General features: G+C 52.8%; 1 protein-coding gene across 1 annotated transcript in view; it reads right to left on the reverse strand.

Moving 5' to 3' along the window:
- LOC144719152 (DNA (cytosine-5)-methyltransferase 3A-like) overlaps positions 1-27,001 on the reverse strand; it is a 114,484-nt gene that overhangs the window by 42,240 nt on the left and 45,243 nt on the right. Inside the window, exon 6 of the mRNA XM_078595025.1 lies at positions 20,101-20,238. Coding sequence (XP_078451151.1) covers positions 20,101-20,238 — 138 coding nt within the window. The remainder of the gene's footprint in view (positions 1-20,100; positions 20,239-27,001) is intronic.

Below are 27,001 nucleotides of genomic sequence, written 5' to 3' on the forward strand. Positions count from 1 at the left end.
ATCTGAGCATACTTCACCACGCTGGTCAGTGCGGATTATTGCAAAGAAGGGGACCGTCAAGCGGTTTAGATATCACTCGCCACTGAATTCATCCGATACTGGATTACGCAGAGACACGCGGTGCCTTGCCCCCCCCACCCCCGGTGGCCAGAGCTACGAGTTGGGGCTCCCCTGTCAACCAACATGAGAAATGTTTTGAACAACAGTGTAAAATAACAACAAACGTATTTAAAACGCGATTTACATTTTTTTCATGAAAATACTTCCATTCACGTCTCACGTTTTGTTTTAATCTAATGACAGCGGTGACGTTTGGCTTCCGCAAATTGCGCAAATCAAATGTCGGGGCCCCACCTGACCTACTGTCGCACCCCCTGAGCTGATGATGTTGTTACTACGCCACTGGATTACAGGTGTGGCCCCGCCACGCAGAAATGTCGCATCTCCATAACTGTGATAACCGATGTCTCCACTCTGGTGTCTTGGATCTCACCGTGTAGTTGCTGTTTAATAAATCCACATTGGCTCAGTCGTAAAAACGGCGGTCGAGAATCACGAGTGGACGTCCACCACGGACATGGATCAACGAGATCAACTTTGTGCACAGGAGCGAGGTGGATTATTGCACCGTCTGACCGCGAGGAACGGCGACGGCTTTGGGAGGCCTTCATCCAGCAGTGGATAGATCATCGATGAAGACAAAGCTGTTGCATTGGGAGACCTCTGGGCTTAGGTAATGAGCACAAAGAGACCCTTCTCTGTGACGCTGTGAGTCACGTGGGGCGGAGGCGTGGAGGGAGGACTCGAGACAGCCACGGGCAGGCGAAACGTGCACACTCAGCAAGGACGGAAGACCAATCACACTCAGAGTGGCCCGCTGCAGGTTAGTTACAGCTGTGACAGATAATTGCAGGCATCGTAAGGAACCGGCTTAACCTCTGTGTTGTTATATATTGTGTTTTTTTATTTGTACAGCCCTCTTGTCACCATACTTCACCACTTTGGTCAATGCAGATTGGCAACCGGCCAGATTCATAGCGCAGCGCCACCCATGTTACACGCGATAGTAAAGTAGTGTATGTGTCTGATGTATCTCTATTCCATCTTGTACGCTCTAAACGGCTCGTTTGATATTAGCGGCTGTTAGGGGGTCGTGGGAAATATGAGTGTCGCACGCCTCTGTTCCGCAGAGGCAAATTTACCGACGGAGAAAGCAACACTGGCTTCCTATTGTGTAGCGCGTATCGCTCTGAAACATCTCTGAGGTTTATTTAAACGCCGCTTCTTTCACCGAGCCTCAAAACAAACACACGTGGGAGGCACACGGACGCAACAACAGCCCGTTCAACACGAAGTGGTGGTGACGTTCACCACGGTGCTTGTGCCATGCTAGGTGCACTTCGAGGCCGCGTGAAGTGTCGAAGGCTTCGCTGGCAGGAGATCACGGAACATACCCAGGTGCAATGGGTCGACCGACTGAGATGACTGGCAGAGGCACCAACTATGCTCCCCAACTGTGCCAGCTCCCGGAGTTTTATCCGCCCGGCGCTCCGCTCGTTGTTGTGAGCGTCGCTCCTCTGCCCCCCTGTTTGATAGTGGAGGGCGACTGCCTCCCAACACATGCACACACACTCACTCACACGTACATTAACACATGGTAGACACACACACACCACCAGATGGGGGATAGAGACGCGAGTCTTTAACATCAAGGATCTCTTCTGTGCTGACGCTGGTGGCGGCGGGTGCAACGCGTGGACGCTTCGCGAGGTCATTAGACTCGAGTGCGAGCCCCCCCCCCTCTGCACGGATGTGTAAATTCGCCTGTACGGGAGACAGCGCCACACGTGTGTCTTATACGCGGCGCACGCAGAGCACTGTATATGTACGCACTTGTGTAACGTGCCCGCCTGCTTGCGCTCACACCGACAGAGACAAAGTAGTGTAAGCATGCGCGGTTGGCAGAACGGGCCCTGGTGCAAGGAATTCAGTGGAGGACCAGCGACCCTCACCCCTCCACCCTCGCCTGCCTTCCCCACTCGAGCCCACGGACCCGCCGTGTGGTTGGCCACCACTGTAGTAGACTCAACAGCGGCCGCCACTACGGTGGGCATAACGCCACGTGGACGTACAGCCACGCGTCCGTCCGTTGATGGGACTTTCGCTCCATGTGCAGGAGCATGAATGCCGGAGTGTAACCCGTGCGCTGTTGCGCGTTTGACGCACGTTCAGTGGAACTCGCGCTATCGAGTGTGGCGGGCGATGTGGGGGCCGTATCCTATTTGTCCCTATTTATTCGTGACATTTGCTCAATGAGGTTCGGATGGATACGCGTGGATAACAGGGTACACATTCTGCCACTTCAATGTCAGGTCTCGCGCCATCCTGCAGTGGGAATTGAAGGCTCGGATAATGGGGGGGGGGGGGGGCGGTGAAATGAATGGGGGCTGCCGCTGAGGTGAGAAACAAGCGGCTTCTTCAAAGTCTCGCTCGGCGACATCGGACGACGTTCGCGGATGCGCACGGAGAGCTTGCGCACAGACGACGCGGAGGGAGACTCCCTCTCGCTCGCTCCACGTGCTCACATCGTGCATACAGCCACCCACGTGCTCACATCGTATATACAGCCACCCACGTGCTCAGATCGTACATACAGCCACCCACTCGGAATGTGTTTTAGCTCGTGTCGCGAACCAACGTTGCCGAATGTACGAGCGCCCAGAAGGCCGTTAGTGTGGCTGATGTGTGGAGCGTAGCGGATATGTGACAGGGGCGTTATGATCTGCTAATTTTCTTTGGTTCCTTATATCAATATTCAAATATGCTCAAAATGTCCCCCGCAATATATTGCTAGAAAATAGATTATGTTTTTCTGATTGTGGTTATGGTTGTACTTTATTAATCCATAATCTCTGCCATTGCATACAATGAAACAAGAAAAGGTAAAACATAAAAAACAGAGCAATGTAATACAATACACTATTAGACATTATTGTAAAACATAAATAAAAAGTCCATCCTATGTGTTAGTGAATTTTTTAACATTTTAGGCAGGAAATTTGTTTTCAAATTTAGATTTTTTTTCTGGGGTGGACCCCATACCCCTTGGAAGCTTTGGTTCCCCCCAATGTTGACTCCATGGCAACGGCCTTGCCTTATATATCCTCCGCAAACGAGGAGAATGATTATTTCGCAACAGCTATGCAGAACCGATGCGAGGCACCGCACAGCACACGGCACGCCGACGCGGCACGCGCCACGCACCACGTGTCACCAAAAGCCCGGCGGGGGGACACCTGCAAATGCGCTCGTTGCACCGTGCAAGAGAAACTCGCAGAAGGTTCAACGAGCAGAGCGCAACCTCGCCAATCTCCACCTGGGCCCCGAGCCCCTTGCGCTCAACACGGCGCGAGGCGGCCAATGCTTGTCAAACGCTTTGTGGAGCTGGGTCAGGCCCCCTTTGCTTCATCGCCTCTGGACGGAGAAGCTCACGGCGAGGGGAAGCACGTAAACGGACGGACGCAAAGGGCTCTGCTTCAGCGCTGTTATAGCGCACGCCGTCATTTCCTCACCCGGCACACCACATCGAGTATGCATCTCGCCACGGCTGTGGCTACGTCTACGACGAGTCGCGTGCCTACCCCCGTCCACCAGCGAGCCGGGACATTTTCGGCAATGAGGAATGAATCCCGGGTCCGCATGGGGGGGCTTACACCGACTTGGCCCATGAGATCAAAAATCAAACCACGCATCCCAGTTCACAGATGTGCAGCAGCGGCGGCGGCGTCTCTCGTCCTCCTGTGTTTGTCTCCCTGTCACCGTCCAGACTAAAGCCCTCCCCCCACCAACACTCCCCCCCCCCCCCCCGTGGAAGAGAAGCCCTAACTCAGCATAACGGCTGCAATTAAGCAGAATGACCAATCAACAATCGACTTTAATTTATTAAACTCTGCTGATGGTGTCGAAACCTTGGCGGAGTTTGCTTGTTCTGAATCAGTGCCTGCTGCGGTTATGGACTCCCCTGGAGGACTGAAAGGCACCGATGAGCTGTGTAAGAATGTGTATTGTTTGTATGCGGAGAGACGGATACATGAAGTAGGCGTATTGTCTACTCGATCGGTTTGTTATATTCTCCACAGCGACGCTCACGATTATTTTGTTGTTAATTTATGAATCCTCTCGTTGGAGTGCCCCCCCCCTCCTCGCCCCATCCCCTGTGCCGCACCAACACCGACCTCCCCGCCGGGCTCAGGATGACTGACCCCAACCGCCTCCTCCACCGGGCGACTCGATGGGCATCGTGACGATGAAAGGTCACGGAGAGATGCATTTACTTATTTATTTTGAACGTGGAGGAGAATGGTAACGCTAGCGGCTCTGGTGGCTTAGAGGGGGGGGGGGGGGGGTGCGCGTTAACCCGTTACAACAACAAAAACGCGCCTCTCTAAACATACATTTTCATAATTGCAATGTGCGTGTCGTGAGTGATCTTCCAGAATACTGCGGTGTTATTAATCTATGAAATAATGCAGAGTTCAACCCCGTAATATTTAAACAAATTCGTTGGTGATGCCGCCGCTGTTGCTGCGTTGGCAGTGGTGCACAAACAACAACAAACTTAACACATTTGTCAACAACTCCGTGGCATTCAAAGGCTAAAATATTAAATTAGGGGACGTTTCGAGCAGTGGTCCCTCTTCATAGCACATACATTGGTAGCGCCGCACGTTAATTTGTTCAGAAACGTGCGTTTGGAATATTTGGCTGAAATACATCTCCACGTGATAAGCTCACTTCGTCTGCGGCCTGGTCGTTTCTGAAAAAAGTTACATAGCTCAGTGGCCCTTAGCTGGTAACATATAATAAATAGTTTCGTTTGTATTTTAGTTTGAAACGTCACCGATTATATCCCTCCTTTTAAGGCCACACTGTTAATGGCAAATGAGTTGCATGTTCCCCTTATTTTGAAAGTACGAGTTGGCGGTTAAGGGGGGATAGTGGCTAAGACGGAGCTTTGGGGGTGGTAGGCGATCGGGGAGATGTAGAGAAGGGAGTGGTGGTAGTGGTGGGGGGAAAGAGCCCTTTAAACATCGCAGAGGCACGCTGCGTCGGAGCAGAAAGATGAACACACTTCAGCATCTCATAGCACGCGATCGGAACCGCGCCTGCATAAGCCATTCCGCACGTTGGCTGCGCTGAAGCCGTTTTGAATAAACACAAGACGCCTCCCCAGACACAATTCTTTCTTTCAAAGCCATTACCGGCACACGCGCACCGGCGAACCAATCGGGAACGAGCCAGCTGGTCGCTAGGGCTTCGCTCCCGCCTGCCCGGAGCGGTGCTGGGTTGGAGCAGGGGGTGCCGAGGAGGAGGGATGAGACAGAGGGGTGGAAGAGTGGGGGGCGGGTAGAAGAAGTGTAGCTGGGGGGGCGGTGTGGCTGCTGTTGTCGCACGATCATTGCTAGGGAGACGGTCGCATGTGGCGACGGCGCGACTTGGCATCGCGCCAGTCGATTGGGGACGTCGGCGGGAGGTCCGTGCTCGTTGAGCGATTGCGCCGGGTTCGACCGCTCAAAGCCTCCGAACACTGGGCGGGCAGCACCAGCGCGGGCGGCAGCGGGTTTCCCTGCGGCACGCAGGTCCGCGGTGGAGGGGTTTTTTTTTTGTTACTTCCGGATATCATGGAATTTTGAGAAATGTCTCACTACTGCCAATGATGGCGATGAGGGGCCGCTCTCAAGTTTCAAGTTTATTTTGATTCACCGGGCTGAGACCTCAAGAGAGCCGGGATGAGTCTCGGCTGCAAGAGCGACGAAGGCAAAGTACGGGAATGAAGCAATTCGAAATTGGAGCAAAAACAACTTTTAAAATATTGCACGAACGTAAATAAACGTTAAATTATCAATTCAATGGAGTGCAAGCCCCATTTACCTTCGATCAATTCCTACAAAACAACAAAATAATCTGGCCAAAAGACCTTTTATCATTCTATTCACTCACGGCCCTTTGTCAATCCACTGCTGGATGAAAGCCTCCGCATGCTTTGTCGGCAATGCGGATTATCTCACCATACTTCACCAGGCTGGTCAATGCGGCGTGGTGAAGGTGGACCTGCCCAAGACCCATTCAGATGTCACTCACCACTGAATTGGTCGGGATTTGAACTCAGGCGGTTCATAGTGCGCAAACCACTTTTCCACGACTCCACTGAGCTCTTTTTTTGCAATGAAACAAGATCGATTTCGTGGAACCGAAGTCGCTAATTCAGTCATGTAAAGTGAAATGAAGGTCAATTATCTAAAAAAAAAACGTTGAGGTAGTTGATCGTGTTTGCACTACTTCAGTGAAAACAGATGAGACTTCAAGCAGCAATGTTTCTACTTAATGAAAAAGACCGCTTCAGAGGAAACTCTCTTTGGGTGACGCAACATTTTTGAATAATTTATTTATTTGTGACCAACAAGGAAGAACCTCTCCTCTAGCTGCTTGATGTAACCACATCCGATTCCACACCTTCCTCAATAAAAACAAAATAAACCGTCTTCTTTTACTCATTTACAACGACAAGTATTCACTTACATTTACAAATTGTTTATCTAGGAAAGCCTCACAGATTTGAAGACTGCATTTCAGGATGGTTCTGCATTACGGAGTTTGGCCAATTCAATGAATGAGACTTTGTTGGCTTTGTGGGATAAAAATCGCAAAAACCCGGAGAAAATACACCGCGCAAATGAGAGGGTAAACACTCAGCACCACCATCTACCGGTCACGCTGCGCGGCCCCACACCTACATCACCTGTCAAGCCACAGTTTCCTCCCATTGAAGAACAAACCAGGCTCCAAACTTGCTTAGCTTCCGAGATTCGTCAAACTCGGGCCCACTTAGGGCCATTTTGTCATCGCGTTTGCGCGACAATCTCTTCCCTTTGTCCGTTTACCCTCCTGGAAGCGTGCGCTCGGCTCCTCCCTGCAGCATGCAGCATGGGGAACACGCGCCCCGTCACCCATTCGCGGCTCAGTGTTCAGGGGCCTTAACACATGCGTGCATTGGGGGGTGGCGGTGAGAGGGTGGAGACTCGTGGGGAGGGGAGCTGGAGACAGGGCTTGCAGGCACGTCCGCTGTACTGTACAGACTGTACACTTTCCGTGCCTGCTTGGAGCTTAGTGTACAGAGCACAGCCGGGGAAAGAGAGAGAGAGGGGGAAAAAACTCCCGCGATCATCTTCGGAAACGATGAAACCGGTTGGCGCTCTCCGTTTGCGATGGGAGTTTGACAAAAAGGACATCGTGGTCCGGTTCACAATCGACGAGGGCAGACAAGACGAACATGTTTGACGGACGTGCGGTTCACGTTAATGCGAATTGCCTCGAGGCGAGATAATGAATGCAGCAAAGGAGAACGCGGCGGCGTTGTAACCTCGGCTGCAAATCCCCAAACCTTTCGGCAGGGCCCCACCATCTCTGCCAAAATCAAAACCAGGTCAATGCCACCGCACGCCCGCCGTCCTCGCTCCAGTGCCGCCGCGTGAAACACATTGGAATAATTATGCTGCCCAAGGATTGTTATTTGATCCGTGCGGAGAAATTATATATTTTTTGCTATTTTGGTTTACTCGTGGAAATCGAGAGGGCATGTCGTCACCTGCAATAACAAACCAAAAAGCCGTCAATAATTTGCCTACTTATTAAAAAAATTGCCCAACGAAGGAACTTGTTTTATTTTTTTTCTGGCCGATTAAGTATTCGGTTGCCACACCATAGGTCCAAAAGTATTTCAAAATAAAATACAAACAAAAAATAGAATCTCTATAAAAAAAGACGAAAATATACAAAAATATATATTTTCCAATGCCAATTATTTGCACTAGAAAGCCTCACTGAGTGAGCCTCAAGGCCCTGTGCTATGAACGAAACACGAAAAACAGTTCTGAAGAAATTAGTTTTCAATCTTGAATTCGGGGACAATTACATTTTGTGCTGTCGTGTATCGCGCCGATTTGAGTTTTCTAAATTGCTCTTATTATTTTATTTTCGTACTCTTTCCACCGCACAGTTGATTGTGCAGAGCAGAGCAAAAGACAACGCCGTGTGCACTACGGTAATTGCACTTCGCGATTAATTTATCCTTCACGGGGCAAGCCAACGCGAATGGGGAAGTGTTCACGCGAGGTGGCAGCCCACGCATCAATGGGTGCGGCCCACAGATAAGATTCGGTCCACTCACTAGATTGAGTCTTGGACATCGAAATGCCCCCGCGTGGAACCCTTGAGTCTTATAACCCCCTGTTCCTCCGTGCCGTGGGTTTTCTCCGGGCACTCCGGCTTCATTCCCACACGAAGCCAAACGCTCATTCGCGGAATTGTCCAAACATCCCACTTTGGGACCGCCGTGAAGGAAAACAAAATAATATGAGGGGAGTCTTCGAGACTCGGTGATAATTTCCCAGCTCATTCATCACAGGCTGCCGCCGGTCGCGTCGACGGCGACGCCGGCGAAAATTTGTGCCGCGCATGGGCCCATCGGCGGTGCGAGGTTCGCCCCCAACTCGGTGCTCTATCGGCCCGGACGACACGAGCGCTGCCCGCGGTTCATTACCGCGGCCTGCAGGGGACATAACGACGACGACGACTGAGCGCTCATTACGGACAGACGGATGGACGGGAGTGGGGTGGGTGGGTGGGCGCTGGGCGGTGTAAAGGTGGAGGCAGGGAAGGGCGGGCGAGGGGAAGAGGGGGGGGGGAGGTGCAGACCGCTGCTCAGTCGCACTACTAATTAGAAGAGACCAGGCCACGCCATGAGAAGTGCAGGCTGCAGACATGGGGTTATAGATTCTTATCGTGACTGAAACTCAAGCGCCAGCAGGAAAGCTTGCAGTCACAAACCAATTTATCCTCGCTACACGTTTGTTATTACACCGCCCCGTGCGAACGCAACTCTCGTCTCGTCGCCTGTCTGATGCCGCCGTCTCCTTTCCACTCGAGAGTCGCTCTGTTCATTAGCGTCCGCGCAGAGCTGAGCCGCTTCTAATGAAAGTCGCCCGGCAGACAACAAGAAGGGCCTCCGTGTGGAGAGCGGGACGGGCCGCTCCGCTGGAGACATCAATCCGGGCGAAAACAGTTGGACGTAAGATCGCATAATGGCCTCGTCTGTTTGGGCGGCAATCACAAGGCGCCGCAGGAAGGGAAAGCGACCGCTTGTCAAGTGGCGGATTTCGCGTAGCGGCATCGCCGACCGCGTCCGCGTTCTCGGCGAAATATTACGCGCAGACGGAGACGCAGTGAAGGATTGACAGACGTGACGACGACGACAACAACAACAAAGATGGGAAACGACGACGGGAACATTCGCAGTGGCGCTCTGTGTTGCTTTTCACGGCCGGTTTGGGCAGGAGGCCCTCACGCCACCGCTACCGTCACCACGGTGTGGAACTGTGCACAAAACAACACGGGGCTGTGTCCTCACGAACCACAATGATTCACGATGCGGAGAAAAATAACAATGCAATGGGTGCACAAGTGAGCTAGCGCTTTACAAAATAAATTCAGTTCCTAGCACTGACGACGGGTGGTTTTTTTGTTGATTTACATTTCAGAAATATGACTCATCCGTTAGAAAAACAAAATGGCAAAATCCAAGTCAATGTATCCATCTTGCGCCAGTTTGGCGATGGGGCTACTGTGAGTGCCGAGCCGGCACCGGAATCCTGGTGCCGGACGCCTCCGTGACCCACGAGGGGGGGGGGGGGGCACTGCTGTGGCCGCTCACGGGGGCCGTGGCCGCCGCTGGCGACCGAGCAGGCCACGTTTACGAGGCCGCGACGCGGGGGGCCGCGCTCGGCGCCCCGCCATGGAGGCTCGTAAAGAAAGAGCAACGGGAGAAACCCGAGAAGAGCTGAAAGCTACCGGTCTGGCCTGGTCGGTACGGCCCCAAGGTGGTTTTAGAAAGGGTGTCCTGGGTATTCCAAAGTATTTGCCAATATATTGCATCGGGACATTTTCAACCCTTCTGACTGCACGTTCAACTTATGTGGGCAACGGGCGGGGCTACCTGGGTAGTGGGCGGGGCTACCTGGGTAGTGGGCGGGGCTATCGGGGCAGTGGGTGGGGCTACATGGGCAGTGGGCGGGGCTATCTGGGTAGTGGGCGGGGCCACCTGGCGCCGTTGACTGTGTCGGCTGAGCTGGCAATTGAGTCGGTGCGGCTGTGATGGGCTGCATGACCATACTTCACCAGACTGGTCAAATCAATTCAGGTGAATTTGTTTAACCGGGAGACAAAGCAAAAACAAGGTAAAATAAAGTACAGCAATCAGAAGAAATGTAAAGTTGGGGGTGCCAGAATCAGTCCAGGGATGAGATGTAAAAATAAAAAAAAGTTGATATGTAAGTTCTATAATTACTACTGGACACAATGGAGGACACGTCGTGAGACTTAACGACATTGACAAACAATACCAAGGACAAAGCCACGGCTCTCTTGGGATAATTGTGCTGATTAACAAAAATAAAACTGATACGATTTCTCTTTGCCATAAACTGGTAAATAAACAAAACCCAACCAGGAATGTAACTTCATTTAAACACATAATTAAAACCGCCAGACAACTTGCAGCGAAATCTCGTACGACTGACAATGAGGCACCACTGAAGACGACCGCTTCTCAGAGGGGGAATGCCAGCGGTTTAATCTCTTCACGGAGACAACTCCTGATGCTAAACATGTAAAAAAAATAACGCATGTATGTTTGCGAGCTTCATTCGCATGCCATAAGCTACGGCATCTTAAAAGCGAGTGATGCGCGGCGCGCTGCGCTCAATTTAAAAGCCCTTCGGAACCGGCAACGCAGCCATCGGCCCTGCAGAGCGCCGGCGAGCACTTCATTCCGTCGCTCTGCGGCCCGCAAAGAGAGTCGTGCCACCTAATTAAACTCACATTCGCAAGGGGGTGGTGGTGGGGGTTGCCAATCTTGCGAAGCGTCCGCCGACCTCCGCCGCACAACTCGACTTAGCGTGTACCAGAGTTAACCTGGCCACCCACCGCCGTGGCAGGCTTGAGCAGCCCAGAATGCCAGGGTCGCTATAAATGGTCCTGCCCAACGCAACCTGCTCACCCGATATGTCCTGAACGGCCACCGGTGTCAATTTCCACCGTTGACCTCCAAGGCTTGTTGCTAACTAGACGCTGCAAAGGCGGACGGAAATATGTATGCGGTGTGTGTGCTTCGTGGCGTGCGAGACAAAGGCGGCCGGGCATGGTGCTGGTCACCCACCCCCCTCGTGTGTGCCGTGCCGGTCTTCATAGGTGCTAATCGCTAACAGCACTTGCTCCTACAAATCTGTTGAGGCTATACGGAGGTGGGGGGGGGGGGAATCTTTGTCTTGTGGCGTGCGAGTACGATAATTATAAAACCGTGCCGAGCGTTTAAAACAATAATGCCGACGTTAATAGCTTGGGCACAGAGACCCTTCGTAATGAGCCACCGACGCATTTTTATTTTTCTTTGGGAATCTTTTTTTCTTCTTCTTCAAAACGCAGTCCCCCGTCGTGTTTACGTTTCAAAGCGGGGGAAATAAACCGCTGACATCAGCAACAGAGGAGGGCGCCGGTGTTGAACAAACAACCAGCCAGCCCGGGTCTGCCACGGGGCCGTGACGGGGCCGTGACGGGAGCGAGATTGAGTGGCATGCCCGTCCAGCCTTGGGGGAAGGTCAGATGAGATATATCAGTTCACTCAATAACTTGTGTGTGACCGGGGGAGACAGAGAGAGAGAAAGTTCGAGGGGGAGGTGGGGGGGGGTATTTTTGGGTTGAGGGGGTGGCATCTAAACAACCTCCACCCTCCACCCTTCTCGTGCTGTCAGTCGCCTGTAAGCCGAACAGTTCTGTGTTTACATCGCATCAGTCAAACAAAGCAACAGAAGAAAAAAAACATCGAGGGGAGGTCAAGCGACCTTGCAGCTGCTCTGTGAAAAGGGGCAGATTATAAGCACAGGAAGCTTTTAGCCGCGAATTTGTGGGAGTCGCGCTCTTGTCTCCCCGTGTCTCTTAGGGAGAGAGAGAGAAACTGAAGAGAGATAGAAATGGAGAGAGAAGGGAGAGAGCACGGCCCTCATCCCTCACTCCGTGGCTCGTCGCTCTCCCGCGGGAAACAACTTTGCCCAGACTCGCGCTCGCCTCCACCGCCGCTCCATCTCCGCATCGCAAAAAAAACATTAAAGATGTCTGGAGGGCCCCCAGCACCCACCGACTGCCCCCTCAGCACGCCGTCTGAGGGCACGAAGAGTCACGCCGCCACAATCATTCCGCACGCAACGTAACCTCGTTAACAGCCCAGCTGATTGACCTATTACTCCTCCTTCTCCTTCCGACCTCGGCACGAGAGGAGAGAGCGCACGACGAGGTGTTGGGCAGCGGCTGTGCAACAATTTGTGCAATTCGAATACATCGCGGGAAATTCGATGCTAAGATCGATTCTCTCTGACACAGCAGCGCGCTGAATATAACGACTCGAGTGGCTGCAGAGGTCACGCACCGCTCACGCACCGCGCGTGCAATTCGGAGCTCAATGTTGTACGACGCACCGTGCTACACCCCGACACCACGAGCCGGCCCCATCGGCCGCTGCGGGAGATCAACTCTCCGTGCCGCTGGGAGGCCCTCGCTACGACCCACAGCGCGCCACACCGGTCTGTCCACTAATTCCTCCTTCTCCGGAAAGTTCCATTTCATTTATAGAAACAGAACGCAGGACTTTAGACCCCCCCCCCCCTTCAGCCGACCCGTCCTCCCCCAGGGTAGAGAACAATCTTTCCTCGCGTACAGCTCTCAATTATAGACACGAGAGGGAGTTGGGAAGAGCCTATCGTGTCGATCTACTCCCACAGCCACAAAGCCCCGACCCCGAATACAAACTCTGCACAGAGCTCTGTACCATCCGCAGCAACACCTCCAACGCCCACCCCCATTCCCCTTCACCTCCCGCCCCTCCCTTCATCACCTTATCTTTATTGAGCCCCTAAACAACGCGCACCCCCCTTTTCAAAACCACACAGCACCCCTGGTTGAGATACTGCTGCTGATTTAAAAACATTCGTGACTGAGCACAGCACTCAGCACAGCGCCCACCCACCACCCCGCTCCTCCTCCTGCAGACTCCATCCCCCCCCGTCCCTCCCCCCACTACCCCCCCCCCCCCCCGTGAACTCTACCCTCTCCCCTCCCCCCATTTCCCCAGACAGCTTTTGGTTATCAGCCGTGGTCGTTATTAATCACTGATTCCGTACCGGTTAAACGTGTGGCTAAATATGTGCGGCTCAGTGAGTGTGTGTGTCGGTGCGTGTGTAGAGGGAGTGGTAGAGTAGCGGTTAGCGCGCTGCGCTACGAACCCGCTCACGGCCAACAACCAGTGGCGAAAATCTGAACCGGTCCTGGGCCTCCCCTAGGTCGATTCAGACTCAAATGAGTACCTGGTGCGGTGTGCAAACATCGCCACTGGGGAGACAAAGGCGGCCGGGCGTGGTGCTGGCCACCCTCGCCCTCGTGTGCCGTGCTGGCCTTCATAGATGCTCGCTAACAGCACTTGCCCCGACAGTCTGTTAAGGATAAATGGGGGATCTTTGTCTTTTATGTGTGAACGCCCAGGACCGAGTCTGAAGGCGCCGGGTGCATCGTCCCGAGGACGCGCTAAACGGGGCAGGCTTCCCAACCGACTTGTTTCTTCCGAATGCCTCGGTCATTCGAAGCTGAATAAATAAATTACGGCGATGCGATTTAAAAGCTTTCGCACGCGCGTGCGCGCAGTGTTTATGCGTGTGTCGAATACTGTACGTGACATTCGTGTACGACAATGATGTAGGAGTAAAGCGGTTTCCACGTTTATTTTGTTCAATGTCATAAAGTGCGCGAGCAAGCACATATTTAGGTAGAAACGTGCCAAATCGTACAATCACGTCGGTGCCACGTATCGGGTTTTTTTTAATGGCAATGGCATCGCTCAACGAATGGGCCGCTGTTCCCTCGCTTTGAGCACTCGTCCCGAGTATCGTTCCGGCGCTGACGTTGCGATCGATGGTCCGCACGGGAACGAAGCGTGATCGTCGTCTTGGGCACCCATAAACCAACTGAACTTTCGCAGACTGCATTTGCATTACCGATGCTCCAAGTGTCAGCCGACCACCGATCCGATGAAAACTAATAAGATGCGTTCATTTCACTTCCAATTGAATCCAGGTAAAACGTTATCTGTGGAACTAAAAAGGTGGTAGCCCTCCCTATGGATGGGATTAATCTTCCCCATGATGCCCTCTCTGCCCCCCATCAGGCCTGCCACCTCCCCTGAGAACTCCTCCCCCTCTGGCCCCACTCTTCCACGTCCGACCACACCAAAAAGACAACAGACACACGACCCCCACCACTCACCAAACACACTTACCAGAAACCTTCCACATACGCTCACCTCACTCTCTCCAAACACGCCTTTCGAGAACATTACCACTCACTTGCCCCTCACCGCTCACATGACACACTGACCAGACACTCACCAAACAGACATCACCCAACAATAATCACGCAATTGATTCTCAAGAATTCACAGAAAATCCCATCAGGGCCTGACCTTTCATCAAACGGCGAGCAAGAGAAACTAAGAATTCCATCACGGTCTGGCGAGGTAGGCCTGGCCTATTTCCACTCGTGCGTTTCCTGAAGCAACTCTGCGGCGCCTTGCTGTTACAGCGGGCGCCTTCGATCGGCTCCCAGAGCTAAAGGCAATGCCACTGGAGCACAAGATAAGGCGGCTGCGTTTCGCTGGATTCGACAGCAAGCACGGACACTTCTGTAAGAACAGCAGCGCACGTGCGTGTTATGTGCAAGCAGGATTTAATCCCAACTGGGACTGTCCGGGTCGATGACCCGGAAAATATATCCGCACCCAGCACACCACATCCAGTATACCACTCCCTATGGCTCTGACTACTACAAGTAACGTGACACCGGCTCTTAGCTCAAGCGGCGACCCAGTAAAGATTCAGCGAGGACAAGCGTGTGTACGAAGAACACGTGTTTTCTATGTAAAATCTAAATTAAAATGTAAAAAAAAAACTACTCTGGTATAATAATAATAAAAAAAGTTTAGAAAATGGCCTCCAATTCTTCCCGTAAGACTGACACAGCTACACTACTACGTACAGTACTTAATGTCTATTACACAACTAATCATAATAAAACACATCATTCTCGCACAGCGGTTGCCAAACTGCAGTCCGCGGACCACTGCTGGTTGTGCGAGGCCATGGGAAGTGGGCTGCAGAACCGTTGCGAATATGATTTTCCACATTACACTCGATACTGTGTATATACATTTATTATCTGCATGGCAGGTCCGAAGAAAGTTCGTTGAGGATTGCCGGTGAGGTTGGGAACCACTGCTCGAGCACTCCGTGTCGCCGGTTCGACTTTCGCAGTCACCCAGCAGCACCGCAGGCCATCACCAACACAGTAACCGTGGTTGTAATCACTGGACCAACGTTGCCCCAACGTTCCACGTTCACTGGGAAGACGGCACCGCCTGGGCCCAGGTTAACCACGCTACGCCACTGGCAGAGGTCACAGGATACAACACTGCTGTACACCATGATGATAATGCCTAACCCTGCAATGCTACGGCAATATCTTTCCTTTGCACTTCTTATAAACTGCACAACTGATTAATAAATGAGATAGATGATGAATGCTGTAAGCTGCAAAATGCTAATGCTGTGATAATCTCCAGCAATAAGGCACTGGGGCGGAGGGGAGAAGTCTCTGTGTTTGAGATTACGCCTGATTTATGTCAGCGCAGGAAGCTCTGCGATGGGCAATTGCATTCCCGTTCAGGATGGCAAATAACTGAAACGTTCCCAATTTGTTCAGGCGTAATTGATGCCCAAAATTCATGACACTGGCACTTGGCAGCAATCTTCTCTCCCACTCTGAACAAGGTGGGCAGGACCGGGCTGACAACGTCCCGATAGCGATATTCTATTTGCGACGGTCCCGGTGTAGTGTGCGTGGCACGCACGCGGCTGCCGTGGAGCCTCTTCGGTAAATATTTACGCATCATTTACACTCTGCCGAGTGAATTATAAAAGCATCCTCGATAACAAGTGAACCGAGATGAGGTTTGCAGCGGCGTGAAGAACGCTGCATAGTTTAATTGATCAAATTGAAAATTCCGCTTGGCTTTTAACTAAATGATATTTTTTTTTGTAATGCAGAAAACAAATAATTACGCAGAGGACATCCACCGGGCAGATAGGGCGATGCATGTTGAAATTATTTCGCACTGTACTCAGCCAACCTAGCTAATCAGAAGTGCTGGGAATTGGCTCGTGTGGAGGTGTCAGGTGGATCGTTACATCACAGGATTTTGAGAGGTGGCTGCGGCTTGGGGAGGCATTCATCCAGCAGTGGATTGACCATGGCTGATGGTGATGATGATGATGATAATAATAGGGGGACCGGAGCGGAGAAAACGACTCGAAGAATAAGTGATACGTGGGGAACGCGGTTTGCCAGTTTTAACACCCTTTGCGAGGTAAACATTTTGCCCTATGCAGAGTTCAAATATTTTAGTTGCCGCCAATTCTATTGGATCACAAACTCCCGAACCACTGTGGCGAGTGTTGAACCAGTGGCGATCCTCAGGGGCTCGCACTGAACGAGGGTAAAAAAAGTGTTAACTAATTTTGGAGGAAGTCTGTCCATTAGGTAACAAATATGCGTTTGACTAGGAAATTACAGATTTCTTCGTTTTGTACCCTCAAAAATAACCAACGGAAGTTCTCACCTGCTCGGATTTTTATTGATCGCAAACCTGATGAAAGAAGGGTGGAAAACCGAACCAATATTACCATCCAGCACTCAAAAGCACATTGACCTTCTAACGAGTTGAACTGATCTGGTCGGTCGTATGACAAATGCAGGTGGAGTTTGATTTGAGAGAGTTTAAATAAAGTCACCAGAAATCGACGCAACCGCCCGCCCCTAGCCCCTAGCTCCCCCCCCCCCTCCTTCGCAATGGGAACGGGACGCAAGGGACGTTGCAGGAACGCGAGGGACGCTGCTGCCCGGGCCATCACGAGCGGCGAGCATGGCCCGGGCAGCAGGCCGCAGTGGAAAATCTTTCACGCAACAAAGGTGGCGGACGGCCAGAAACGGCATCTGCTGGGAGTGCCAGGGAGGCTGTGGTGGCTGGGCCAAAGGGCGGAGGAGGGGGCTGGGTTGGAAGGACGCATGCATGCGAGTGCAAACGCACGCGGCAACGGCAGCACATGTAAGGTTGTTGGTTACAGTCAAGCCCGGCTTAGTTCCTCGCTGAATATTTTCTGATTCGCTGAGGGGAGTAGTAGGCATGTTACCAGAGCGGAAGGTATCCTGCATGTGGTGTGTCGGGTGCGGCAATATTTCCCCAGACAGACGCAGCTGAAAATCTACGACCGAAACTAAACTGCGCAGGGACAAACGCACGAGACCACGTGCGATCCAAAATCCTCGTGCAGCGGCCACGCATCACGACGTCCGCGCATCAATCAACAACTGCCGGGGCAAACGCTATCGCGCGGCCTTGATCCCAATCGTCGGCCGCACTGAACAGGCCGGATGCTGGCAGCCCGCTCGGCTGGGCCGCGGGGCCACTTCCTGCTGGGCCGTGCCACGAGAGCGGAGCACGGGAGGGGGGCACGGGAGGGGGCCACAGGAGGGGGGCACGGGAGGGGGGCACGGGAGGGGGGCACGCATTGCGCTTGGCAAGCATTCAGTATACAGACTGGTATACTGAATGTAGTGTGCCGGGCATGGAAATATTTCCCAAGTCGCTGTCTAAGACTGCTGGAGTATGCAGAGGAATGGTCGCCACAGCCCTAGTTAGAGGGGTATACTGGATGTTGTGTGCCCGGTGTGGAAATATTTTCCAGGACGCTGACCCAAAGAGCGAGAAGGATTGTAAAAAAAAAAAGAACCACGCAATTGCCGTTTCCTTTTCCCACCCAATTATAGTTATGGATCATGCTATCAGTGTGATTTTATCTCCCATTCAGACTCTGTATAAATACCGAGCTCGCAGCTCGTTCGCGCACTTTCTAATAATCGCTTAGCGCACCACAGCTCTGCGGTGATCCTAAAGCCGGAGCCCTACACTCGGTCAAATTCAATTTGGAACTTATGGCGTCGAACGCCACAGCAGCACTGAATCATCGACAGATTGCACATTAACGAGAGCCTACACACATTACTTAGTTTAATCATTGCAGGCTGTAACGTTAACACGTGATGAAAGTTTACATGGACTGCATCTGAATCTCTCACGGGACGTCACACAAGGTCAAGTTTGATCCTGACAGCGCTCGCGCTGGGTGTGGTTATAATTTAAGTCTGGCTCTATAACGGGGGGTGGAGACTACTCACCACTGAGTCCGGATTCAAAACAGATCTCAGTCTTGAGACACCCACAAACCTCTCCGTTATTTCTAGCACTCCCACAGCTCCCCGGCTTCATCCTCCCCCCCCCCACCGCAGTCCCACTTCTCACAAAATCGACGGCATTCCGGACCGGGGAATCGAACTCTGGAGAGCGCACAGCGGCGGCCGTCTTCAATAGCATGGACCCGTTCGGCGCAGGCTTAGGCCTGCGCAGTCCGATCCACTGCTTTGCCTCAATTTCGTCACTCCATCTTTTCGGTGAACCATCCTCTCGGAACGCATTCCACTCCTGGGCTGCCAGCCCGTTACCTGACCCTTTGACCCGACCCTTGACTTGGCCCTTGACTTGGCAGAGTGATTTGAAGATCGGTGGCAGATTGGGGGGGCCCTAATTATAACACGACGCTGTGGGAACACGATACGACGCGGGGATTGATGAATGTTAACGTCGTCGCGGCAGAAGTAATTTAATCGCCGACAAATCGGACAACACCCACGCTGTACCAACAGCATCCATCCAACGCCATCCCTGTATTCCAGTTCATTTCAGACTCTCTCTCTCTCACCGTGAACGTGAATGTTCACCTGACGGAGAGCAGTCCGCCATAATGTTGAGATGTTCGTTTGTTGAGACAAAATTATGTTAAATATTAACCACGCTCTTATTTTTATTCAACTTGTTATTCATTGCCAAAGTTCACCCAATGCAGAATCATTATCGCCATCAACATCATCACCATCCAGGGTCAATCCACTGCTGGATTAAGACCTTCCCACGCCGTGCCAGTCATGCTAGTTGTTTAACCATAGTTTCCCACGCTGGTTAGTGGCGGTGAGTGCGGGGTTGGTGATGTGGGTAGCACAGGACCGGTTGACCTTTCGCTCGCCACCGATTTGTTGGCCGTGGCCGTGAATCGAGTGCAGGTCACTGCAATCATTGCGCAGCGCGAGAAACACAGCGGCCCACGGCTGCCCCTGAACGACGTCCGCTCTGTTGGGCGCAGTACGAGCTCGGCGGAAAATATGAGAGTTGCCAGGGTAAGATCGAGACCGCCCAATGCGCTCTTGGGCACCGTGGGAAGGTGTGGGCAGAAAGGGGTGCGCAGGCGAAGGATGAGTCACGACAGAAAATGTCGAAGTGGAAATACGAAAATTCAGTTCCTCCCTGGGCGAGCGCCCCACGCGTGGTTGGTGCGTGTACCAGTGGCAGTCGTGAGATGTTAACTACCTCGCCCGGTATGCAGGAAGTCGTTGATTTGATCCCGACCTTGACGCCTGCTGTATATTTGGAGTTTGCGTGTCTCTCTCTCTCCCCGTGATCGCGTGGATTTTTCTCCGAGTCCTCTGGGTTTTCCCTCCACATTTAGAACCAACATCACGCATTTAGAGTATTTGGCTGCTGTCAATTTCCACATAAGCCACTTCGTTGAGCTTTCATTTGTGGCCAGGTCACTTCTGAAAAATGGCTACATAGCTCAGCGTTGTACAATATTTCACGTGGTAAAATATCCATATTGGTTTTATATTTAGTTTGTACGTGGAAGTACAGAACCAGGCATTCCGTTTATGGTCGCAATTTCCTTGACGCCGATTTGCCCCACCGCACGGCCTCCACGCCACATGTCGCACACCGCGCGTTACCTCCTTCTTGAGTAGCCACAGCAGGTCCTGCTTGCGCGGCCGGTAGTAGAACGGCTCGCCGGCCTGGTAGAGGATACGTCGCGGCGGGCGCTGCCGAAGGCCGGTCTCGTAGCCCGAGCCGCGTGCCTTGGCCGAACCCTGTGCGCGGACAGAGGAGACGATTAAATATAAAAACCTTCCCCTCGCCACCGGTACGGCCACGCACGCACTCACTCGCGAGCGCACTCCGTGCCAACACAGCACCCTGGGTAACGCGCGTGCGGACGGACGGGCAGACAGACAGACGCGGGAATTTGGGCGCCGGCGCTCGTGCGACTCGCGAGTGTGCGAGTGGGCAGGCGACGGAACGGAGTTGGCGTGCGTGAGTAATTGGGGAAAGTACACGAGTGACACGTGGAAGATCCACGCTCGCGCGCGCAACTCTGCGTGTCGAATACTGGAGGTGTGAGCGTGACTTTCAATGCGCGGGATGCAAGGGACACACGTACTCGCATACGTGCACTCACAAAGTCACCAAAGATCCCCAGTATAGCCTCGACAGACCGATGGGGGAAGTGCTGTCAGTGGGCATCTATGAAGGTCAACACAACGCATGAGGGGTGGGTGGCCAGCACCACACCGTGATGTTCACACGCCCAAGCCGGGGACTTATTTCAGGCTGAGTCAACCTAGTGGAGGCTCAGGAACGCTTCATTATATGACTCGCCGATGATTTCAGCCGGGAGTCGAAATCAGGTCGCCGGGTTTGGAGCACAGCGCACAGACCACTGCACCACCGCTCCCCCCACATGCACACACACACTGACGACCGGCACCATCGCCGCTTCTACACGTGTCTGCAGCCTCGTTCGTATCGCGGTAAACAAAAAAGGTAGCGGGCCCAAGACGTGAATGCGCCTCGCTCGAATTGCCCGATGTGACGTAAACAAAGCGTAAGGGGCATTACGCTGCTATCATGGTAATTCTCTCTTTCCCACGGGACGAGAGTGGACCGGCCCGTCGCGACTTCCCTTCCCCGCGCCGACGACGCAGAATGGTTCGTGCCGAGTTACATGCGCGGCTCCACGTCGCTTAGCGGGGAGACAGCGGCTGGCAGGGCCACGTGAGTGTGGGGATGGGGGGGATGTTGGGGGCGGGGAGAGGTATTTAAACGTCGTGGGGGTTAAAGAGCTCTGGCGTCCTGTGCCGGCGAGGCGTTCACCGGTTGGTACAAAAAGGGGACTAAAGGTGCAGCCCTGCAACTGCCTTGTCACGCCACTGCTGGCGGAAGGTGTTCCACTCGGGCTCGACATCCCCTCTAGAGGGTCACTTGGCCTGCTCTTCCAAAGCTGGCCAGATCGGAGTGTCCCACACTTTGCCCCAGCACGCGAGAACTGCCCATCGACTCGCTGCTGAGCGGACAGAGGCGGAGAGTGATCGAGGCTAAACGTCTCACTGGAGATGATTCCAGGTCGCAGGTAGACTGGGGCAGTAGGTGGTACGTGACTAGTAGTTACAGCGAGGGCACAGTCATTATGGATGTGGAGTGCCGGGTGGGGAAATATTTTACGGATCGCCCACCTGGACAGACCTGGCTGAAGTCAAGCCCTGAGAGGGGTCTCCCACCCCACTCCACTCCCCTAGTGTGTGTGTGTTTGCCAGGATCTAAACACGCTACTCACATAACAACAGCAACACGGAATTGCCTTTCTAAAGGCGGCAAGAGAAAATGTTTATATATTGTGCACGACACGTAGAGTGGCCCACATAATGGGCCCGCTCAGGAATGTCACTCGCTCATTGTCGAAGCGGTCGAAGCTGCTTGTGGCCGTGGTAGTGGTCGTGTCGACGCCTTTAAATTTCAGAGAGGGCCGACCGCCGCCTAAACAAGCAGCACTCTACACTGACAAAGCAGGGGAGCGGGGGAGACGAGCCACATTCTTTAACTTAAAAAAAATATATAAAACTAGCCAAACAAAGCTCCGCTGTCAGAGCTCGGTGTCAACACGGCGGTGCAAAAGGGCACGCCAAGATGAACCCGGTGCATTCTGGGTGCCTACAGCCGACTCGAGGAGGAGACGTCGAGAGACTCGCATGGGACGTGGGCACGGAGCCAGGCGGCGGTGGGGAGACCGTGAGATCAATTGGGAATTAATGGCGAAGATGCACAAGTTTTCCGCACGACCGTTTAACCGGCTTAGAAGCCGTGGCATGATCTCATATTTCCGAAGCCACGGCCCTTCGTATTTTAATCTTTTCGAATGTGACTCGGACAAAAACTGCATCAACGCAACGCGGGAAACATCGACGCATGCGGGAAAAACATCAACGCACGTGGGAGGCATCGACGCACGTGGGAAAAACATCGACGCACGTGGGAGACATCGACGCACGTGGGAAAAACATCGACGCACGTGGGAAAAACTTTGACGCACGCGGGAAAAACATCGACGCACGTGGGAAAAACTTTGACGCACGTGGGAAAAACATCGACGCACGCGGGAAAAACATCGACGCATGCGGGCGGCAGCCGGCGAGTGGCCGGGCAGCACGGGACGGGAAACACCGCGGCTTGCCGGGACCCCCGGCCTCGCCTCTCGTGCTGCAAGCGCTCTGTGCGCTCAATCCGCCCCCTCTGCTTGAACTTCCGAAGAGCAAAATCCGTTGAGTGTAACACAGCTGAACGATTTTAAAAAATGCATTCGCACGCACGGTGTAGGTCAGTCACGCGCCGCGCAATATGTTCCCGACAAACTCATCCGTGCTTTTATAATATATTCGTGGTTTTTAACATTTGTGTCCAAATGCACGTGCTGGGTTTCGGTTTGCTGATCGTTGACGGCTCTGCCGGCGGCGGAGTCTGTCTCTTTCTGCACCTGACGAGGTCGTTACCGTTTACTCTAAAGTCACCTTAGCAGCGGCGGCAGCACCGATGGCACGAGGCGGCTTGATCGTGCGCACTCACCGTCGCATTACACGAACCTCCACCCCCACCTCTTACCCATAGATACGTTTGTGTCGAGATACGGTGCACGGGGAAACGGTGCAGCGTTCAATGTTGTAAGTCTTGTTTTCAGGGAGAGGGCATGGCACACTGAGTAAGCAAAGCCTGGCTCGACCGATGAGAAACTGAATGTCGAAACTGGTCCAGAGTTTTGCTCGTTTTAAACAAATCCTGCCAGGGAACAAACAAAAATCACTCCCACAAGGCTGATGGGATGTGTAAAAAAACTACTTTTATATTTTTTATGAGGAGTGACAAATGCTGGGAGGAGGCGTATTGCCTGTCCATGTATTTTGTTGCGGTGATGTTGGGTTGCCTCCCGTTCATAATCAGCGCAGACGCTGCCAATGTCAAACGTAACGAGCACACCGCAAACCAGCGTGTTCAACCATCTCCATCGCCAGCCATGGTCGATCCACTGCTGGTTGAGGGTCTCCCCAAAGCCGCCGCCACCGCCACCACTGGCACCTGCGATTCCCTCCCATCCCCTGTGTTGGACGTCCTCTTCCCGTATAGTTTGACGATTCAAACAGCCCGGGGATTTTACGCCGTTGTTACAAACACGTATACGCCAGGATATAGATTTTTTCGTGTTGTTTTCAGCTACAAGGCTTCTATGCTGATCTGTGTCCACATATTGTTAAAATAGAAGGTGGCGACCCTTTACGGTGACGCGTGAGCTGTATCAGAGGAGCGGACAAGCTGCGAGCGTGCGTACAATGGAGGGCTTTGTACTGTCCCGGCCTCAAGACTCACGGGCGGACACTTCGGGTCCTGGGAACACTGATGTAAACCGGCGTGCACGTCACCATTTGTAACACCGGGACGATTTCTCATTTGCATCACCCCCGAGCATTCCGACGGGTGAGGATTCCTTTTAAGACGAGCAGCGGACGCGCTCTCGAATGCGTGCAGGTTACGTTTGGCGTGCAGGGTACGTTTGGCGTGCCGTGCACGCCTGTGCCACAGAGGCCGGTGTCGGCCGCTCCGTTCTTGCATTCTGAACGAGAGCCATTTTTGGGAACGTTGCTTTCCTGCAGTATTTTCCAAAATACGCCGTCTGGAAGTTTCACCGGCGCGTACTTAAGCTGTTACTAGTCAGTACACATAAGTGTTTACAGAGCCACAGGCGATGTTTATGTGTGGCTCAACAGAGGATAGATCATAACTGATAATTATGATGATGATGATTTATCGACAATAACAATGATAATACTTACAAAATATTATCTACAGCCATTAGACAGTGTATTGCTTCCATAATAGAGGTTTGTTGGGTTAGATCGTGTAAATATATAAATGTGTCGTTAAAACCCGACACAGCCAACTAGTAAGGGTTGTCACGTAAACAGAACGTGGCCAATTCGTCACTAGTACAGCACACCGGTGTGTTGGAGAGCCAAGCCACAGCATTTATAATGCGTGTTAAACTTAAAGTGCATTACTTGTTTGCCAATACTTCACCACACTGCTCGGTGTGGGTTGGGGTGGGTGGAGCCCTGGCTAGGATTTGAACTCAGATCACCGGATTTGTATCGCAATGATCTGAACACCACCCCACCGCTCCACCCCACCCTGACATAGTGACCCACTAAATACAGCGAACTGCCAATGCGTATTCACGTGCTGTACACACATGCAGTGTCATCATCATCAGTAATGAAAAAAACCATACCCATGATCCATCCACTGCTGGACGAATGCCTCCCCAAGCCGCCCCCGCCGCCGCCACCTCTCCACGATGCTGCGATGCGATAAATATACGGCGCGTGTGCCTGTGTGCGTGTATTTATGGCATAAAAAAAACCGGTGCGGCTTCAATGTCAAAACAAAGTCACCGTACAGTGAGTCTCATTTCCATTTGGGGCTTGCTGTGAGTGGGTGTGATTTCCACGCGTGGAGTTTTTTTTCTTTTCCTACTACGGTCAATGATAGTTGCCGTCTCATCAGCTGCTGTTGCCCCGGTGGAGGGAACGGCAGCAGATTGTGAAGGCGCTCGACAGCACGGCGAGACGTTTCTGCGATACATGAGCTCAGCGACTTGCGTGGACGTTTACAGTCAACTCCCACTCAGATACTGTTCCCTTCCTGTGAGCATCAGATAAGGAAGCACATTTTCCATGAGCAAAAACAAATTTTGCACGGAATTTTTTTTTCATGATTCCTAGAACGTAAAAAAAAAACCCTATAACATCTCACAGCCTATAGATATTCGATAAGAATGATTGGTGCTCAATTTGGGGATTTTTTTCTTACTTCCATGCCCTTTAAACTGAGACCTTTTCCCCATTAGCCTCGTACGTGCACAATCACTTCTAGTTTGCGGGTACGCTTGTGCATGTGAGCGTAACACACAGAGTCACGGCAAATCGGGGCAACTGCCCCGGGCCCGGCGCTTTGGGGGGGGGCGGGCGGTACTGCAATCTTTGACGTAACGGTGTCAGATGTAATATTTTTGGTTTAGTTTGAAATAGACAAGCAGGGCCTCTGCGCGCTGGACATGGACACGTGGGCACACGGGGCACGGCACGCTGGACACGCTGGGCACGCGGTTCGACAGCCTCCGTGCCCTCGCCGCTCGCCAACAGCGTCCGCCATCGTGACTTCAAACGAAGCAGCAGCGGTGGCAGCCGGAGGAGGCAACTCGTCCGAGGCGCCCTGAGAGACTGGCAGAATTTATTATTAAAACATTTCACTCTATCTCCTCCCTTGAAAAGAATGTTTTTTTTGGTTCTACCCCACCAGAGGCCTACTGTGCCCGTGCGATTATGGACACAAATGCTGTAACTCGAGATTGGTCGCAGTGGGTATTTTTTGTGTGTGTGTGCGGTGCGTGGCGGAACATTTTTTGACGAGAAAAACGTGCGAACGTTACGGGGCCGGCTCTGCGTGGCGAATCAGAAGCGCGGCGTGCACTCGACAGCCTCCAGACCCCTCTACCATCGTCCCAGCCCCCCCCCGCACCCCTCGTGTAACAGCTCACACGTGTTGGTCATCAGGCCGCGCTTGCCCCCCTCCCAGCTCTGGCCATCGATCTCCTCGTTAAAGCCTCTTTGGCCCACGCCACGTAAATAAAGTGTGACGGCCGAGGCGTGGCCGTGCCCAAGAGGTAAATAGCCAATAAGCGCGCACACGCACCGTGCGCACAAGGTGCATGTGCGTCTGTGTAGGTGCGTAACTGTGTGTGTGTAGGTCTGTAGCTGTGCGTGTGTGTAGGTGCGTAGCTGTGTTTGTATGTGTAGGTGCGTAGCTGTGTATGTGTAGGTGCGTAGCTGTGTGTGTGTGTAGGTGCGTAGCTGTGCGTATGTGTAGGTGCGTAGCTGTGCGTGTGTGTAGGTGCATAGCTGTGCGTGTGTGTAGGTGCGTAGCTGTGTGTGTGTGTAGGTGCGTAACTGTGTGTGTGTAGGTGCGTAGCTGTGTGTGTGTAGGTGCGTAGCTGTGCGTGTGTGTAGGTGCGTAGCTGTGCGTGTGTGTAGGTGCGTAGCTGTGTGTGTGTGTAGGTGCGTAGCTGTGTGTGTGTAGGTGCGTAGGTGCGTAGCTGTGCGTGTGTGTAGGTGCGTAGCTGTGTGTGTGTGTAGGTGCGTAGCTGTGCGTGTGTGTAGGTGCGTAGCTGTGCGTGTGTGTAGGTGCGTAGCTGTGTGTGTGTGTGTAGGTGCGTAGCTGTGTGTGTGTAGGTGCGTAGGTGCGTAGCTGTGCGTGTGTGTAGGTGCGTAGCTGTGTGTGTGTGTAGGTGCGTAGCTGTGCGTGTGTGTAGGTGCGTAGCTGTGTATGTGTAGGTGCGTAGCTGTGTGAGTGCGTAGGTGCGTAGTTGTGCGTGTGTGTAGGTGCGTAGCTGTGCGTGTGTGTAGGTGCGTAGCTGTGCGTGTGTGTAGGTGCGTAGCTGTGCGTGTGTGTAGGTGCGTAGCTGTGCGTGTGTGT

This window comes from Lampetra planeri, chromosome 5 (genome assembly GCF_965212315.1).
Source record: "Lampetra planeri chromosome 5, kcLamPlan1.2.h2, whole genome shotgun sequence".
NCBI lineage: Eukaryota > Metazoa > Chordata > Hyperoartia > Petromyzontiformes > Petromyzontidae > Lampetra > Lampetra planeri.